General features: G+C 42.8%; 2 protein-coding genes across 2 annotated transcripts in view; one reads left to right on the plus strand and one right to left on the minus strand.

Moving 5' to 3' along the window:
• Tbccd1 (TBCC domain containing 1) overlaps nt 1–3,556 on the minus strand; it is a 44,927-nt gene extending 41,371 nt beyond the window's left edge. Inside the window, exon 1 of the mRNA XM_031364594.1 lies at nt 3,351–3,556. Coding sequence (XP_031220454.1) covers nt 3,351–3,406 — 56 coding nt within the window. The 5' untranslated portion in view covers nt 3,407–3,556. The remainder of the gene's footprint in view (nt 1–3,350) is intronic.
• Nucleotides 3,557–3,678: 122 nt separating this feature from the next.
• Nucleotides 3,679–18,781, plus strand: Dnajb11 (DnaJ heat shock protein family (Hsp40) member B11). Its single transcript, XM_031363517.1, has 10 exons — nt 3,679–3,972; nt 8,475–8,631; nt 11,475–11,572; nt 12,866–12,998; nt 14,876–15,018; nt 15,286–15,368; nt 15,583–15,640; nt 16,776–16,887; nt 17,119–17,278; nt 18,078–18,781. Exons 1-10 carry the CDS (start codon nt 3,905–3,907, stop codon nt 18,140–18,142), a joined length of 1,077 nt encoding a protein of 358 aa, XP_031219377.1. The 5' UTR covers nt 3,679–3,904; the 3' UTR covers nt 18,143–18,781.
• The last annotated feature ends 589 nt before the right edge of the window (nt 18,782–19,370 follow it).

Genomic DNA, 19,370 nt, shown 5'->3' on the forward strand with positions numbered 1-19,370 from the left:
GAAGATGGCTCAGAAGTTAAGAGCACTGGCTATTCTTCCAAAGGACCACATGACAGCTCACAACTGCCTGTAACTCCTGTTTAAGGGGTTCTGACTCCCTCACAGACATATATGCAGGCAAAATACCAGTGCACATAAAATAAAAATAAACTTTATATGTGCATTATATATATATATTTTTTCATATATATATGTATATATATAAAAGAAAAGAAAGAAAGATATAGAATAGCTCTAGCACAACAATGGGTGAGTTTAAGACCCTACTCTCACCAGTACACAAGGCTATCCTGACAACAAATAAACAGCAGAATTCAACAGTGTCCTACATCTGCCCTATATACAAGGAGAGAAAGATAGCAAATTGTGAACAAGCCAGCAACATGGGTACTTCTGTTTCTGCTCCTGACTGTGGATGAGGTGTGAACAGCGGCTTCAAACTCCTACCTCTGACACCTTTCAACAATGACTTTTTACCTGACCTGGAACTGTAAGGCAAAGAAACATTTCACTCTCTTCAGGTTATTTTTACTATAGCAACAGAATCTAGGACAACAGCACAACACCACTGCCACCAAGCCTGGCCAGCTAATTCAGTACTCAGGACTGACAGGCTGGAAGGACACTGACTGCAGCAAGTTGTCCTCTGACCTCCATATGCACACTGTAGTACAAGCATGTGCCCACACACAAAGTAAAACAGGAAATTGAAGGAGGCATAGACATGAATAAAACTGAAATGAAAAAATATGAATCCATGAAATGACAGGATTAACAAACCCTTACCCAACCCAGAGAGAAGCCTTAAATCAACAAAATCAGAGACAAAAAAGGGAACCATTACAAAATATCAACAAAATTCACATCTTCAGGAAAGCTGAAAAGAAATGGATAATTCCTAGAAGTATACAACCCGCCAGTCAAACAAAGAGATAAATAATTTAAACAACTGTGTAACAAGCATCAGTACTGAAGCGGTAAAAATAACTCAAAACAACAAAAGCCTCACAACTAAAAAGAGCCCTGTGGTGGTTTGAAGAAGAATGGCCCCCATAGGGTCAAATATTTGAATGCTTAGTCACCACCAGGTTGAACTCTTTAAAAGGATTAGAAGTACTGTGTCCTTGTTGGAGTTGGTAAGTCCTTGTTGGAGGAAAAGTGTCACAGGGGGTAGGCTTTGAGGCTTCAAAAGCCATGACACACCTAGGTGCGTGTTCTATCCCTCTCCTGCCCCTCTGTCTGTCTGTCTGTCTTCCTGCCTGTGGACCAGGGTGTATCTCTCAGCTACTACTACAGTATTTGCCTACATACCACCATGCTCCCTGCCATAACCATAATGAACTAAGCCTCTGAAACTGTAAGCAAGCCAACTGAATGCTTTTTTTTTAAAACAAGAGTTGCCTTGTCTCTTCACAGCAAGAGAACAGTGACTAAAACAAGCTCAAATATCCCAGATAAATTCACTGCAGAATTCCACTAAACCTTTAGGAAAAACAGCAATATTTCTCAAAGTATTCCATAAAATAACTTCTTGAAAATAAAGTCAGTACTGGCTTACTACTAGCACCAAAGACACAGCAAAGAAAAGATAATTATAGACCCATCTTCCTAATGAACATGGATATAAAAATTCTCAATACAATACTTGCAACCTAGGCTTGAGAGAGATGGCTCAGAGATTAAGAACATTTTCTGTTCTTCTAGAGAACCTGGATCTGATTCCCAGCACCCACATGGCTGCTCACATCCATCTGCAACTTCAGTTCCAAGGGATTCTCTACCCTCTTCTGGCCTCCTTGAGCAACAGGCATGCACTAGGTTACATGTAGGCAAAGCAACCATGCACATCAAAATAAACCTTCTTTTTCTTTGTAATTAGGAAAGGGGTTTTGGCAAAACATCAATGTTTGTTCCAGCACTATCACAATAGCTAAGCTACAGGACCAACCTCATAGTTCAACAACAGGAGGATAAAGAAAATGTGGCTATGTACAATGATTTCTTCTCAACCATACAGAATGCAGTTATAAGATGGGAAAGATGGCTCAACCACTAAAGGCTAGGCTCACAAACAAAAATTTAAGAATGTAATTTTGTTGTGTACAGGAAAATGATTATAACTGGAGATAATTATCTTAAGGCAATTAAGCCAGCCTCAGAGAAACAAATACATGTTTTATCTCATTTGTGGTTCCTAAATTTTATAAAAGTACTTAAAATCATATGTGTGTATACGACAAAGCCAAACTGCCTAGAGAAACAAAAGGAATAAAAGGCAGAGAGAAAAAGGTAAAAGAGCATAATATATACATTATACAGTTTGCTTATACAAGAAAGTACCATATACACTAAATATACACAATGAAAAAGTTTTAAAAGGAAAGGAGTTGATTATTCTGATTATTATTCATACTAAGATATTTAATAGGTGAGGATATATATCATTAAATTAGACAGCTTTGTAAGTTACCATAGAGTTAGCATTTTACTTTGAGTGCAATGAAAAGCCACTAAAGATTTTAAGCAGGACAGTAGCACGATTTGAAATAATTTTTTAAAAAGCAGGAAGGCGCTGCGGATGGTTCAGTCCATAAAGCTTGCCGCTTACTTGCCGTACAAACAGGAGGCGTTGAATTCCACTCACTGTAGCAATTGCAACATCAATGTCCTGAATTCCCAGCGCGCAAGAGACAGAGACAGGATCTTGAGCTCCTGGGTCCACCAGACTAGTCTAATCTGTGATCTCCAGATTCCCTAGTGCGCTCAAGAGTGCACACAACCATAGGGTGGAGAGCTGAAGAATTTTAAAATATTCAAGATATGAAGTTTGGAGGCAGGATGATCGGTTATGAGACCTTTGCAAGCAAGAGATAATTATGACTTAGAGGTGGAGCTATAGTGGACATGCACAGGTTACCGTTCACTGATAAAAATCTGAATAGCTTATGCAGAAAGCTAAGATGAGAAGAGGCTTTCCTAAACAACTAGTTGTCTGAGGGAAGCAAAACTGGAGAACAGAACAACCAATGAACAAGCTCTAATGCCTTTTATTAACTGCATGCTAACTGTGTGCAATTCTGCTAGGAAACTTACAGAAAAAAAAAAAAGAATTCAATTAATTCCCAACACTGCCAGCGAACACTTTGCCTTAAGTTTTGTAGAAAACAGGTTCGAAAATGGGGTAGAGATGGGGTTGCCTCACCGCTACGGAGTGCTGGAAGCCGAACCTGAACTTAAGTCGGTCTCCACGGCGGTGTCTCTACAAGGTACCAGACCTCTTTTCTACAACAGCGAGACTGTAATAAGTTTGGGCTCTGAGAGCCTATCCCTAGGCAAGACGCCCCACGTACTTTAACACCTCCCGGGGTTGCACCTCGGTGAGCGCGCGCGAGTCACGTGTGCACATGGCGTAGTTTCCAGAGTGGTAGCCACCGGAAGCCCTCTCTCAAGCAATTGGTCGGAATCGGGAAGGAGCCTCGCGATTGGTGGACATGCCGGTTTCCTACAGCACCGCGCTCTTTCTCCGCTCGTACCTCTCTCCGGTTCTCAGACGCTTCCGGGCGGCGCGAACCTCTGACGTTTCCTCTTCCCATTGGTCGGCGGCCACGACAGCACTTCTGCTGTCTGACTGGCTGCCAGCGCCGCCTCGGAGGTGAAGTGTACCGCGCTGATTGGCTGCGGGGTGGCGGCCGCGTGTGATGTCCCCGGCGACGATTGGCCCACGCCTGGCTGCTCGCCGGCTCTGGGGCTCCCGGAAAGTGGCAGCTGAGGAAGGGGCTCACTACCTGTCGCCGCGGCCCTGCAAGAGAGAGACCCCGGCGTGAGGCGGCCTCCCTGGGCCGGAAGGGCTGGTCAGCCGACGCAGCGGCACCGGGAGGCTGAGAGGGTAGGACCAGGGGACACCATGGCCCCGCAGAACCTGAGCACCTTCTGCCTGTTGCTGCTGTACCTCATCGGGACTGTGATCGCCGGGTGAGGAAGGGGGCTCCCGCGCGTGCGGCACGGGGCCCGAGGGGCGGCGCTGTCTGAGAAGGACTCGAGTGGCATCGAGGAGTGGGGAGGGACACTGCCGGGCGGAGGGACAGCGGGGTAGTGCGGGCCAGGCTGGCGGTGCAGAGCCAGGTTTCCCCCGAGAAGAGCGGGGGGGTTGGTTGCAGAGCAAAATACCACGTTTGGGGATTGGAGGGAGTTAAGTGGCTATGAGCAGAAGAAGGGACGCGGACGTTTGAGGAATGGGACTCCTAGTGGAAATGAAGGCAGTGAGTGTCAAGCTGGGGTTGAGATTAAGGATACGTCCTTGACGTCTGAGGTCCAGAGTGGGACCACCGGTGGGTTACCCAGTTTGCGACAAGCCTCCGAGAGGCTGACACTAAAGTGGGTGGGCCATCATACCGTGTCAGATGAGGAGAGCAAAGAAAGAAAACAAGCTCAGACTGAAGAAAGTTGGCTTGAGAGATAGAGAGTCCCACCTTCTTGGGCTAGCGAGCCTGAACTGTCTTCTTGCCTCGCTGTCTCTCTCCATGGTTCCTTCTTGAGCCGGATGGTATGAGTGAGAACAGTTCTCTAACAGGCAATAAAAACTGAGGTTCTAGTCTCTTGCTACTCTTATGAATCCTACAAGCTTGACGGAACTGTATCAATGTTCTGAAATTGGGGATAACAGTGTGCCAACCTTTAGGGAGAAAGAGCAGGCTTAGAGTTTCTCCCAGCATTTAAATGCTCGACCCTATCTATAGTTCTGATGACTGAGGATATGATATGTCGGACTTGTGTTCTAGAATGCTTGCATCCTTGATCCCTGCTTTGGGCAGGTGAAAACAGGGGGATCAGAACTCAAGGCCATTTTCAGCTACCGAATGAATTCCATGCTCTCCTGGCCTATATCACACCCTATTTCAAATAAGTAACAATAAAAACACATCAAAAGCTAGTAGATGTCAGATTTTGACAATTTATAGGTTGTTCACAATGGAAAACTCACTGCTTAGCATAACTTTTAAAGTTGTTTTCTTTCTTTCTTTATCTTTTTTGCTTAAATCTTATCATTTTTTTCTTTGTGACATACTTTAAAGTTCTCAACGTTAACACTTCTTGCACTTTGTTGTTTTTTTCTTTGTTTGATTAAACCATGAGTACCCAAGGTATTTATTAAAACATCAACATAAAATTTTGTATGTGGAAGTTATGGTTTGCTGGTCTCCAACTCAATATGTAGCTAAGATAACCTTGAAATCCTTCCTGATCCTTCGGCCTCTACTTCCCAAGTGTTAGGATTGCAGGCATGAATGACCGTTCCTGGCAAATACTAATATTTTTAATATTATCGTCATTCATAAAGCAGCCTTTGGGGAGAATAATGTTGACACTGAATTATATCAGCCTCTTTTTTTTTCTTATATTTTTTCTGAGCTGTCATTTAACCTTTTCCCTCTTAAATCTTTTATATGTACTCTCTGAAGTTTTATACACATGCATATACCTACCCACAAGTCCCTGCTCCCCACACACACATACTTGCCCTGGGCACACCCCAATATGTTCCCTTCCTAACTTGATGTAACTCTCTGAATCCAGTTAGTTAGTGCTGCCTCCTCACATGGGGACTAACAGTATTGGCTTGCTCAGGTAGGTCTTGTTCAGGTAACCATAGCTTGAGTGAATTTATGAGTACCATTTGCAGAAGACAGAATTTTACAACACTCCTTCCCACCCTCTGTGTTTACATTCTTGATGTACCTCCTTACCCTGAACCTTGGGGAGTGTGGGAGAGGAGCGGAAGGTTGAAATACTTGTCCTGTTAAAGACTGATCTCTCAATACTCACTTATTCCTTTGAACACTTATGCTGATGCATTAACTACTGCTCCTGTAGAAAGAAGCCTCTCTGTCCAAAGAGGAGAGTGAATATAACCTTATTCATGAATATAGCCTTATATTCATGAATATAACATATAACCATATATAATATATATAAATATAATATACCTTGTATCATATGTCGCATCATATCATATATATTTCTATATATTTCATATATAATCTATGGATATAATCTAAGTACTTACAAGACAGTTTGACAACATGTCTGTTTAACAAAACAACAGTAACGAGTTCCTCCCTAGAGGCAGGCATATCTCTTGAGTTTGAAGCCAGCCTAGTCTACAGAGTGAATTCTAGGACTGGCAGGGCTACAGAAAAACCCTGTATTGGAAAGCAGAATAACAAAAAAATGTATATAGTATAAAACCATATAAGGATATATGGTTTTATATGCCTATAAATTCAGCATTTGAGAGGTAGAGGCAGGAGGATCAGGAGTTCAAAATGAACTTCAGATATATACTGAGTTAAGGCCAGTCTGAGCTACATGAGGCCCTGTCTAAGAAAACCAACCCAGAAACCTAACAGAATAATTAAAATAACTAAATAACTCTTCAGAAGTGTGACTAGGAGTTTATAAAATAACCCAGCCTCCTGAGTGCTGGGATTATAGGCACGTGCCATCATGAATCCAGGACTTGATGAATTTGAGGCAGGCAGTCTAACTGAGCCCCATGCCAGACCATAAAACGTATTTTTTAATATTCTGTCTTATCTCTTGTTTCCCCGGTTCATTCTCCCCATACATTTAAAAATTAACCCCACACTCTGTCAGTGACTACTTCCCTAGCCCCATTGTTGAGGTAATGTTTTCAGTTTCTATTCTTGTTTCAGATTCAAATTCTAGTGGTTAAACTTATGGCAAAAAGAATAGATGTCGTTTGCATTCTTACATGTTCACCTTACTCGGGGTATGTACTGGCCTCTTCAATGAACCAGATATGGCCCTTGCCTGGAATGCTTTTTATAGTCTTACTCTAGCTTTCTATTAACACTTCTTGCAGAGAAAGAACCCTTTTATGGCTGATTCCAGCATAGCTTCTTGCAATATTACTAGCAGTGAATGCATGAAATATATTTTTTCTCTTCTAGCAAGACATACCATAATCTTTACATCCAGATGGGTGCTACTTTTCCTTCAGGGTTATTATTTGGAGTTTGCTTAATCTCTATTTTAACTCCTTAGGTCAGTCCATCTTTAATGCTCCAAAAGTGCTACCATTTAGGACATTTATGTGACATAATCTTTGTGAATAAAGATAACTATCTTGCCGGGTGGTGGTGGCACACGCCTTTAATCCCAGCACTTGGGAGGCAGAGGCAGGCGGATTTCTGATTTCGAGGCCAGCCTGGTCTACAGAGTAAGTTCCAGGACAGCCAGAGGTTCACAGAGAAACTCTGTCTCGGGGGAAAAAAAAAAAAGCCGAAGAAAAACAAAACTATCTTTTGAAATTATTTGACCCTTAAAAATAGTCAAAAATCACTGGGGTGAGGCTGGAGACATGGCTCAGCAGGTAAGGGCACTTGCAGCTCTTAGTGGAGGACCCCAGCACCCACATGTAACTGGGCTACATGGCCACCTGTAACTACAGATCCAGGGGAGCCAGCTTTAATTGACACCAAGGGTACCTTCACTCACACCCACACATGAGCACACACATATACTCACAATTAAAAATAAAATAAATTCTTCTTTAAAAAAATATTTGGAGCTATTATAGGGAGTTAATTGAATTATTTGGTTGTTAGCTGGAAATAGCATGGAGCCATAAACATAGGAATAGTTTCTCTGCTGATGGTAATTCTCAAAGAAGAAAGGCCACCAGTCCTTTACATAGTGTTCAATTGCCTCCAAATCATAATCCCATCGTGGTCATTTCAGTAACTAAGACTGTAAATTCCGGTATATCCCTTTTTTTGTTCATTGTATTATATATGTGTATATGTGTCACATATACCTTTGTCTTTACCCTTATATGCTTATATAGTTGGACTTAACTGGAAAGGGACAAAATGTAATACATCCTGGGAGATAATTGAGCTGTTAGGAACACTTGCTGTTCTTACAGAGGGCTTGCATTCAGTTCCCAGCACCCACATCAGGCAGCTCACAACTTTCACATGTAGACAAACAGGCACACACACACACACAATATTTTTTAATGTAATAGAGAGTTAGAGAAATGGCTTGAACAAACACACATTAAAAAAAAAAAAATGATTCCTCCCTCCCTCCCCAAGGGAAGAGCTGTTGACAGTTAATGGTTGCTGGGTGGGGGGAGTCATTTTTCTTTAGGGATGCAGGCACTGGTAGGTTGCCAGGCTCCAGTAAATACCTCCCCACCCACACTCATGTGTCTTTCTAATTCAGCTCAGTGGGTCACAAATAAATGATGTAGAAGGGAAGGATTCTATGGAAGTAGAAGGGGGGATTGCTGGGAGGAAGGGGCTCAGCGTGAGTGGGGGCGTGAGAAAGGGCAAAGGAGTCAGGTGAAAATGACCCGAGAACATTACACACGTACAAAGAATAAAAAAGCAAATTCAAAAATGTAATTGAGAACTCTTTAATGAAATCTTACCTGTCTATCCTCTCAGGCGAGATTTCTATAAGATTTTGGGGGTACCTCGAAGTGCCTCCATAAAGGATATTAAAAAGGCATACAGGAAACTGGCCCTGCAGCTTCACCCTGACCGGAACCCTGATGACCCCCAAGCCCAGGAGAAATTCCAGGATCTAGGTGCTGCTTATGAGGTGAGTCGTGAAAACAAAAAAAATATAAAAAACCCAGGAATACCATCTGGGGATGCAGAAAAGACCAGCATCGGGGAAACCTCCCTTAGGTCGTTTCTGTTCGAAAGCAGATAGCACATAAGTGAAAACTGTGTGTGTGCCCGGATTGTACAGCCATTATCCATAGACTCCATTTCCTGCCTTAGTACAGATGTTTCTATTTATGTGTGTCTGCCAGGTATTCGTGGGTGCTCACAGATGCTAAAAGAGGTGCCAGCTCTCCTGCTGGAGTTAGAAGTGACTGTGAGCTGCTTAATGTGGGTGCTAGGAACCAAACTCAGGTTCTCTGCAAGAGAAGCAAGAGTTCTGAATGGCTGAACCACCTTGCCAGCCCCTCTGACAGAAATTCTTAACTGGGACCATGTGTACATCTGAGTGAGTTGGTAGCCCCTAAAATGACCCAGAACATTTTATTTCTTTTGAGGTCCAGATTTCATATTTTGTACTGTTTCCCATGATTATTATCATTATTTCCTAGAAGCCCAATACTCAAAAATACTGTCTAAGACTTGGGAGGCAGAGGCAGGTGGATTTCTGAGTTTGAGGCCAGCCTGGTCTACAGAGTGAGTTCCAGGACAGCCAGGGCTACACAGAGAAACCCTGTCTCAAAAAAGCCAAAAAAAAAAAAAAAAAAAAAACCAAAAAAACTTTCTAAGAAAGCTGGATTTGTACTTTTTTTCACTGCTTTATAATGCACATGTGCCTTCCTTTCTTTCTTTCTTTCTTTCTTTCTTTCTTTCTTTCTTTCTTTCTTTCTTTCTTAATTTGCGACAAGGAAGGTGTGTAGTTCTGGCTATCCTGAAACTCAGTGTGTAGACCACGTTGGGCTCAGCACACCTGGCTTTGTGTGCCACCACCCTTGATAATGAGTCTGTAGTGGCCTTTATCCATGACCTGGACAGGCTATACCTATCTTGTGAAACTGAAGTTTATTTGACGCTAACTACCTCTGTGGCATTGTTGATTTTCTTTTTCCTTGTATCAACCAAGCCTGTTTGCCTTTCTCCCAGGTAAATTAGTGTGCACAAATCAGAATATTAATAGAATACAAAGACTCCAGCAAACAAAAGGGTTTTTTTTTCCTCTACTAAAGGAAGACTGATTACTGTTAGCATTTTAGCTAGTTGAAAGTGTGTATGTTAGTTGAGTAAACAACCACCCGACCCACCCCTCACCCCCACTTAAAGTAGGCTCAGCATTGTAGAAAGTACCTGTGACTCTAGTCCCCTAAAACTGAGCTAAATGTTATCACTTGAGCACAGGGGTTAAACTTAGCCCAAGCTTCATAGTGAGGAGTTTGCACATGTCCAAAGGAAGAGTTAAAGCTCTCTAATTTTCAGAAGTACCTGTGTGTACATATGCTTCAGGTTTCTAAAATGAAAGAACTCTTTGATATTTTATTTTCAACCTTCATTTTTATTATTTGTACATATGAATACAGGAGGTGCCCGCAGAGGCCCAGAGGCATCCAATGCCTCCAAAGCTGTGCTAGCGACCAATCCTTGGGTCCTCTGCAAGAGCAACATGAACTCTTAACTGCTAAGCTCCTGGTTTTTTTTGTTTGTTATTTGTTTTGTTTATTTGTTTTGTTTGTTTCTTAATAAACTGTTTTAGTTTTGGTTTTTATATTGGTGAACATTTTGCTTGTTTGTCTGTAGACACACATTTGTTCATGCCTCTTGCCCATGGAAATCAGAAGAGGGCATTGAATTCTCCTAGAACTGGAATTATGGATGTTTGTGAGCCACCACATGGGGTCTGGGAATCAGATCCAGGTCCTCTGCAAGAACAACAAGTGCTTTAGCTGCTGAGCCACCTTTCTAGTCCTTTTTAAAATTAAGTTTTAAACTTAACAGAAAATAGTGGAGTTTATTGTGGGAATTTCATACATAAATATTTTTATAAAGATTTATTTTTATTTATTTTATGTGTATGAGTACTCTGTAGCTGTATAGATGGCCATGAGCTATCATGTGTGTGGCTGCTGTTGATCTCAGGACCTCCACTGGCCCTGCTTGCTCGAGCCTAATTCACTATAGCTGTCTTCAGACACACCAGAAGAAGGTGTCAGATCTCATTATGGGTGGTTGTGAGCCACCCATATGGTTGCTGGGATCTGAACTCAGGACCTCCGGAAGAGCAGTCAGTGCTCTTACCCACTGAGCCATCTTGACAGCCCAAGAGGCAACTGTTTTTAAGACAGTAATTTAGTGCATTTGTTACTAGTGATAGCCTGTCATGGATATATTCTAGTTTATAGTTTAGTAATGTAGTACATCACGGAGCTTACAGAATACATCCTGGAATTAAATTACCCAGAAAACCAACCTGAGCAGTCCATCTCTCTCCTTTCCTGGTACCTTTTTGACTGTCACAGTTTCATGCTTAAATGCAGTTTTTTAAAGTACTTAATCAGATTTGACAACTTGAAGTTAAAAGGATGAGTTGGGTAGTGTGGAGTAGGCAGTGCACCAAAGAAATCAGTCAGCTCAAAGAGCTTCCCACACGTATGTCGCATGTCTAGAATCCTACTCAGGAGGCTAGAACAAGAACGTGAGCTGAGGCCAGCCTGGGCTATATTTGGAAGTCTAGGCCAGCCTGAGTCACATACCAAGGCCTTAACTCAAAAATCACAAACAAACAAATAACAACTTTAAACAAGCCTTAATACCATATACATAATGAAAATCACAGTCTCTGGAAAGCTTTAGAAACTCGGGGTCAGAGTGGAAAACAGCTGTAAACATGAGAGTACTTTAACTGACTTAGAGTATGACATTTTCTCCACTGGCATTTATCCCCAGGTTCTGTCAGATAGTGAAAAACGAAAACAGTATGATACTTACGGTGAAGAGGGCTTGAAAGATGGCCATCAGAGCTCCCATGGGGACATTTTTTCACAGTAAGTAATTTGCCCACCTACAGAGTATTACATCCTGGGACTGGACCACTGGGCACTAACTGAATTGCTCTTGGAAGCAGAGGGTAGAGTTGCCTCTCTGTCATCCTGTGGACAGGAGAGGGGTGGCTATGACAGGCACCATCAGAGGAGCAGTTCATAGGGTCTCTTCATCTCCTATCACACTTGGCTTTCTGGGAATTTGGGATAGCTGCAATGCTAATAAGTATTTCTCCTCACTTTGAACTCCTCCTTGTGAGACATTTGAATCTCCATACATCATAATGTCTTAAGTAGGAGATCTACTCCAGTTCAGCTCTGTAATTATAAACAGAAAAGTGTTTGAGTCTGCACTTGTATGCCATGAGCGTTCATCTCTTGAGATTCTCAAAGGCTTCTAGAGCCTCCCCCTCAAGTAAGAATGCAGTTACAAACAGCAGCTCTGTCTGTTGAGCTGTCAGGGAAGGAAGGGCCTCTCCCTCGACCATCAAGAAAAACACTTGGTTTTGTCCATCTCAAAGTCGCTCTTTTGTTACTTTCAAACATTAATTTTGACCTTGCTCAGGCCAAGACTTACTTTTCCCTAAGGACAGGAACTGTCCTGGGGCTTTGCTTCTCAACTTTAAATACATGCCTGAAGTTTTTGTAGAGTGGTTGCTTCTTCATCAAGACTAATAATCTCTAAAGAGCAGATATAGTGAACACATACAATACATTCAAGATGCTCAGGATTAGCCTTAAGGAATTTCTTAAATTAGGCTGAGTGTGGTGTACACATCTTTACTCCTAGGCAGAGGCAGGTAGATCTCTGAGTTTGAGTCCAGAGTAGTCTATAGAGAAAGTTCCAGGATAGCCAGGGACACATAGAGAAATCCTGTCTTGATAAACAAACAAAAAAAGAAATTCCTTACATTAACCAAAAAGTCCAAATCACACCAGATTATATATATTATACCCCTTTTCAGTATATCTATAATATCTGGATTTTCCTCAGTATTTAAATGGATTATTCCATTGATTAAGTCTAACATTGAATCCTTTGATATACTGTGCATTAGTGTATGGATGTTATATATGGAACATATTGTATTAAAGAGTATTTGGGGGCAGAGCAGCAACTTGTAAATTAAATTATGTAAATTAACATTTTTATTATATTTAGATCCAGTATATTAAAATTATCTGTTTTGTATAGTGTGCTGGCAGGAACAATATTTTATCAAGGGGAAGAAAATCAACAATTGTGAGCCATAGGATCCGAGTCCTTTCTCCTGATGAATTTGCCTGTATCCACAGCTTCTTTGGAGATTTTGGCTTCATGTTTGGAGGAACCCCTCGTCAGCAGGACAGGAATATTCCAAGAGGAAGTGATATCATCGTAGATCTAGAAGTCACTTTGGAAGAAGTGTACACAGGAAATTTTGTGGAAGTAAGTTCATACAATACACCTACCCATAGTGACCCATAGAACTTGTACTTTGGACCACAAGTCAGAGATTTTCAAGTATTTTTTGTATGAGAGGGAGTGGCAGACACAGAGCTGAAATCATCAGTTCATAGTAGTCACAAACTGAACTCAGTGAAAGTATGCCCTGCCTGTGCCTGCTTGTGCGCTGTTGCCAGGCCCTACCTACTGGAGAGATAACTATTACCATTGCTGTCTGGCTTATTACACATATCTGAACCTAATCAAAGTGTTGTTGTCTTTGAGTTTGTAAAAATGGCACCTCATTATATTTTGAGGCAGACTTTTGTCTCTGTGAGTCATCGTTGCTGCCTGTAGCTGCCAGTCTGCTGGGTAGAGTCTCTCTGTGACCATCAGTAGTAGGGTTAGGTTTCTGATAACTCCCAAAGAGTCTTATACGTGAACATTCCTGTACATGTTCTAGTTACACACAAGCAAGGATACGTGTGAAAGTAGAATTGCTGGGTTGTGTCAACACGTTTATGCTTTACACGAAAATGCCATAGTATGTTTGAAATTATCCAAGCCAACAATCAACATGCCACGGCAGTTCATGTTTGCTCCACCCCTGTCTGTATGGGATAGTTCCTGCTCCCTCTTAATATTTAGAACTATTAGAGTAGGTATGGGGTGCTATCTCACTGTGGTCTTAGTTTGTGCTCCTTAATTTCCAGCTAGGCTAAGCATCCCTTTCATTGGCCCTGTTTGTTTCTTCTTGTGAGATGCTCCTTCACCATGTGCCCTGCTTTGTCTTTCCCTTGTTGATTTGTGAGACTGCTTCATTTTTGCTCTGAAGTTTTTTGTGAGCCGTAATTCAGATATAGCTATCCATTTATAATGTAACACAATCTTTACATGGTATTTAAGATTTATTTTAACTAGTACAAGTGTTCATTTTAATGTGAAAAAGTCTGCTCTTTAATTGTTCATTTTTGAGTCTTACATATAAAAAATCTGCTCTAAAATAAGAAAGCTCTTCTGTGTTCTCTAGTAAAAGTTGGCTTTCGTTCACCTGAGGTTGTCTTTCTGTAACATTTGGAATGGGCTTTGCAGCTAGACTGCATGCTTTCGACTTAAGGGAATGTGCTGCCGGTTCCTGGCCTATGCATGGGAAGAGTGAGAGCTCCCTACAGGGCAGATAGATGGCTGTGCGCATGTCTAAAGGCGTGTAAGCACTGCTGTGGGCATTTTCTCCAGACGTCTATGTCACTTCACTACCTGGGCACAGTGCCATGAGATGTTGTGTATATCTGTATAGGTGTGTGTGCACATGAGTGCAGGTGTTCAAGGCAGCAGATGAAGATAGTGGAAATCAAACTTGATCCTCTACAAGAGCAAGATGTGCTCTTAATCACTGAACTGTCTGTCCAGCTCTAAAATATGTCTTTTGGTTTTGGTTTTTGGGATAAGGATAACATAGCCCAGGCTGGCCACAAATTCACTATGTGATGTGACTATGTATGTGTCTGAATGGTGACAGTGCTGGGGATTAGTCCTGGGCTGGGTTGCCTAAAACAGAAAGAGGTGGTCTGGAGAGATTGCTCATAGAACTGGGAGGTAGCCACGTGGCAGCTTTTGAATGCCATGGCTGTTCTCTGGGTGGTTGTGCTTTACCTGATTCCATAACATAGTAATCCTGTGAACCCTTTAATTCAGTGGCCCTGGTGTGTCTTGGAAATGCTGGTATTAATACCTGGTATTAGTCTCTTCTTCCCCTCTCTCCTCTCCTACAGCTTTGGACTGAGATCAGAGTCATTTAAATATACACTCTCTTTCGCCCTGTGTGGGGGTTGATTTGTACTCCAGAGAGAGAAACTAAAGGCTGTTTCATGTATTCTTAGGTAGTTAGAAACAAGCCTGTAGCCAGGCAGGCTCCTGGCAAACGGAAATGCAACTGTCGGCAAGAGATGAGAACCACACAGCTGGGACCAGGGCGCTTCCAAATGACCCAGGAAGTGGTTTGTGACGAGTGCCCTAATGTCAAGTAAGTGAAAGTCCCTCCATGTGTGTCTTGTGTCTACATGCGACAGATGTTTGTTTCCCTCCAGCTCTGACCTCAAGCACAAATCTTTATGTCTGTGTGATGCAGAGTCACTCTGCTCTGAGTGTTAGCACTGGACGCTCTAAACAGGCCCAGATAGCCTTGGCAAACAGCACAGGGAGCCATCCAAGAAAAGGCTTCCAAGGAGCACAGAGGTAGAGTTGCTTTGTCTAGGCTTTTGTTACTATTCTCTTTCCCCTTATGTCTCAGACTAGTGAATGAAGAACGAACACTAGAAGTGGAAATAGAGCCTGGGGTGAGAGATGGCATGGAATACCCCTTCATTGGAGAAGGTGAGAGGCTGCTGTTGATTATCATAATTCATTTCTGCCTTATCACATAACCTGACGGCTGCATGGTATGTGGAGGCAGTGAAGGCATTGCCTTCCCAGATAGACTTCACCGAGACATTGCCTGAGGCAGTGGATTTAAAAGTTACTCGAAGTGTCACGTAAGTACACGTTCAGCTTGTGTAACTTCTGTTCTTCTTTGGACTGCCCTGACTAGGTGAGCCTCATGTGGATGGGGAACCTGGAGACTTACGGTTCCGAATCAAAGTTGTCAAGTAAGTTATCAGCTGGGAAAGGACTCCCAGCCTTGCTTTTTGCTTGAGTGATTACAGGGGTAGTGAGTCCTCACTTTGTCTTCTGTTTTATGCCTACCGTAAGTCATTGTTTCTAACTCTGCAACAGTACTAAAAATAGGAGGCGATACCCTGGATTGGGTATCGATAGGAGCTTCAGTTATTTACTTAGGACTTAAAAATTCAAAAGATGCTGGAAGGAAAGACTGGGTAAGAATTGAAGAGAGCTGAGCGCTGGTAGAGTGCTGTACACATGCATACCGTCCTCTGTAGGCCATGCTGGTTACCTCATGCCTGTCATGCCTTCCAGGTGGCAGAGACAGGCAGATCAGTAGTTCAAAGTCATCTAGCCTGGGATTCGTGATATCTTATCTCAAAACAAAAACAAAAAGACCACAAGAAATGAAATGGGGAGGCAGTCTGCAATAGGAATTAAGGCATGCTGCACTTGTTTTCCATAAAAAAGCCATTCAGTCATATTAATATGCAATCTTTCCCTCCAGTGTGAAGTGCTGCCTGAACCCAGTACTCAGGCTTTCTGACTTATTAATATTCTCTCTTTTTAACTAGTTGGAAACCAGTAATAGGTCTGTGTTTAGGCTTGATTGAAACTGTTCCCACCCGATGATACAGAACTGGCCCCTATTCCCAGGTCTCCCCCTCTGTGTTGGGTGATAATTTGTTGTATGCCTTGTCTCCCTCAGAGCTTCCCTGAGAAACTAGATCAGTTAAATCAGTTCCCTCAGTAAACCTTGTACCTTTGGTAAGGTGTGGGTAGAGAGTTGAGAGGTAGGATCTCAATTTGTAGCCCAGGCTGGCCTTGAACTTAGTAGTCTCACCTTATCTGTAACTTGGGAAATCACTGAAAACCCAGCCAAGCATGGTGTTTCTTTTCCATAACCTAATGATTAATGCTTTTTCCTTACGTTTGTGTACTTGTGCTCATTGTAAGGTACTTAGGAATTGAGTTCAGTAAGACTTACCCAGCTCTGTAATCTCAGAAATGCCATATGTAAAGGCAGGTCAAATACTTAGTGTTTGAATGAATGGGGTTCATCTTTTTGCAGGACTTCTCTAGCACTTTAAACTCTGATGGCTTTTACCTTTTTCTGTTCAGGCACCAGATATTTGAGAGGAGAGGAGATGATCTGTACACAAATGTGACCATCTCACTGGTTGAGGCTCTGGTTGGCTTTGAGATGGACATAACTCACCTGGATGGTCACAAGGTAAACACCCTCCCTTCCAGCTTTGTAGCCATGTGCTCTTGGGTCATCAGAGCCAGAGGCCATCTCTTACTGTCCTCTCTCTGCTGCCGAGCCTCCAGCTGTCAACCTTGCCCTTCCACCTTTCTTCTCTGCTGAGCTGCGACACTAGCTTTGTCCCCAGTGCCCAGTAGTAGTTGTGTGATGGACTTTGATGTGCCTGTCCTGTTCCACTGTGTTCCTTTTGCTTTCCAGGTCCATATTTCCCGGGACAAGATCACCAGGCCAGGAGCCAAGCTGTGGAAGAAAGGGGAAGGGCTGCCCAACTTTGATAACAATAACATCAAGGGCTCTTTGATAATCACTTTTGATGTGGACTTTCCAAAAGAACAGCTGACAGAGGAAGCAAAAGAAGGTACAGTGTGTTTGTGTATGTCTCGTGTGGGATGACTGTCTGAAAGGAGAATAGCAAAACCCTGTGTGTGTGTGTGTGTGTGTGTGTGTGTGTGTGTGTGTGGTGTGGGATGACTGTCTGAAAGGAGAATAGCAAAACCCTTTGGAGCCAGGAGACATGCCTGGAGGCCTTCTCTGGAGAGCACTAAGAAGCCCTGCTGTCACTGTGTTCACTGAGGGCTGTGTGAGCTGGGTTGTGAAGTGAGTCACTTAGATGAAGAAGCCAGACCAAACTGAAGGGAAGAAGCGATGTCAGTGGGAGGGAAGACTGGAGGTTCAGGGTGAACTTCTCTGCGCTAGCTGAACATGCCGTGGTGTAAGTGTTTAAAATGAGCCGGGCGGTGGTGGCGCACGCCTTTAATCCCAGCACTTGGGAGGCAGAGGCAGGCGGATTTCTGAGTTCGAGGCCAGCCTGGTCTACAGAGTGAGTTCCAGGACAGCCAAGGCTACACAGAGAAACCCTGTCTCGAAAAACAAACAAACAAACAAACAAAAACAAATAAAATGATAAGGAAACGGGTAAAGGGGTGAAAGCTGGCAAAACAGCAAGGGAGGAGGAGTTGGAGGTCAGCTGAGGTGATTTCCTTCCCCTTTTATCTGATCTCATTTCCCAGGGCTTCACGAGATTGGGGGGGGGGGGGGCTTGAGAGAAAGAAACAAGAGATCACACATGTGTGTTTGGAGGTGTCTGCGTGTGAAATTGGCAACTCCAGAGAAGCCACATTTTCGTTAATGAAGTCATTTACTCGTTCTTTCTGCAGGTATCAAGCAGCTTCTCAAACAAGGACCGGTGCAGAAGGTATACAATGGACTGCAGGGCTATTAGGAGTGAAGAAACTGGACTTTGAAAGAGGTGGATCAGCGATATTTATTATCTGCAGGGGTTTTTGTGTGTGCGTGTGTTTCATTATTTTCAATATGCAAGTTTGGCTTAATTCTTTTTTCCCCTGACGATCATCCTGACATGAACTAGAGGTTTTGAGAATCAGTCTGTTGCATTCAGACAACAATGACCAGCAGAAGGTTACCTAATACCTCTCCCTCTGGGGATTTAACGTCTGGTGCTGCCTGAGGTTCCAGGAGTAACGTCTCAGAGGACGCCAGAGCAAAGGAAACCAGATGAGGGTTAGAGACAATTGTTAACTATTTCAAAATGCCAACTGGAGTAGTCTGTTTTTAAATACATCTTGTTGTTATTTTTTTTTCTTGACTCCTGTTTCTTTTTCCTGTGAGCCGATGGGTAGTCTTCCCATCAGGCAGGATGGACACACAGCATGCAGAGGAATGATGAGAGCCCGGCTCCCAGGCCCCACTAAACACACATGGTGTCTATAGCAACGATCTCAAAGAAACCAAGTAGATTAGAGACTGAGCTACATGAATTAAAGTTACACAAAGACCTCACTGTCTTTGAGAGAACATATTTTCCCGTTTTCTTTGGTAATAATAAAATCTGATATGGGTATTTTACTGTTTAGAAAGTACTTTTGTGTATCTATCCCAGGTTGCCTTATGAGCAGAAGCCTGTTAGTTTAGGAGCTAAGATGGTAGCTCTAGAGAATAAATATTAGCAGTAGAATTGCAGGTGGCCTTGTCTTCCAGGGGCACTGGTTTCAGACACCAGGAGGCTCAGCATACTTGACTTTGAATCTTCTCCGCTGCTCTGGTACGAAGGCCTTGTTGCCACAGCTGATGAGTATTTCAGTGCAATTGAGCGGTTGCTGTTGCAGTGTGGGAGCTGGTTTGGAAGCACCGGTGTAGTCCACAGCGTCACTGCCTCTGTGCAGCAGCCAGTGTGGTTTGAGACTCTCAAGAATCCAACAAGCCACAGAAACACAGACCTGGATTCAGCTGGCTTTCTGTACACTATATACACATACGCGGGTTCACTATGCCTTTTGCACATTTGAAAACACATATTCAGGTCAGTGGGCCCCCACACATGTCATACACACGTGCAAGTTCAATAGAGTATTTTTACATTAACTGTCAAACATTGCCTATGGTCACCAAGGAGAACCCTGGTTATTATTTGTACTTGCGAATTCATTTTT

Source organism: Mastomys coucha, unplaced genomic scaffold (genome assembly GCF_008632895.1).
Source record: "Mastomys coucha isolate ucsf_1 unplaced genomic scaffold, UCSF_Mcou_1 pScaffold12, whole genome shotgun sequence".
NCBI classification, from domain to species: Eukaryota; Metazoa; Chordata; class Mammalia; order Rodentia; family Muridae; genus Mastomys; species Mastomys coucha.

Bases quoted from the DNA above. Each gene is read 5' to 3' on its own strand.
- Dnajb11 (XM_031363517.1), top strand. From the start codon at position 3,905: ATGGCCCCGCAGAACCTGAGCACCTTCTGCCTGTTGCTGCTGTACCTC. The intron at 11,573-12,865 runs GTAAGTAATTTG...CTGTATCCACAG, and splicing joins CATGGGGACATTTTTTCACA to CTTCTTTGGAGATTTTGGCT. The intron at 12,999-14,875 runs GTAAGTTCATAC...ATGTATTCTTAG, and splicing joins ACACAGGAAATTTTGTGGAA to GTAGTTAGAAACAAGCCTGT.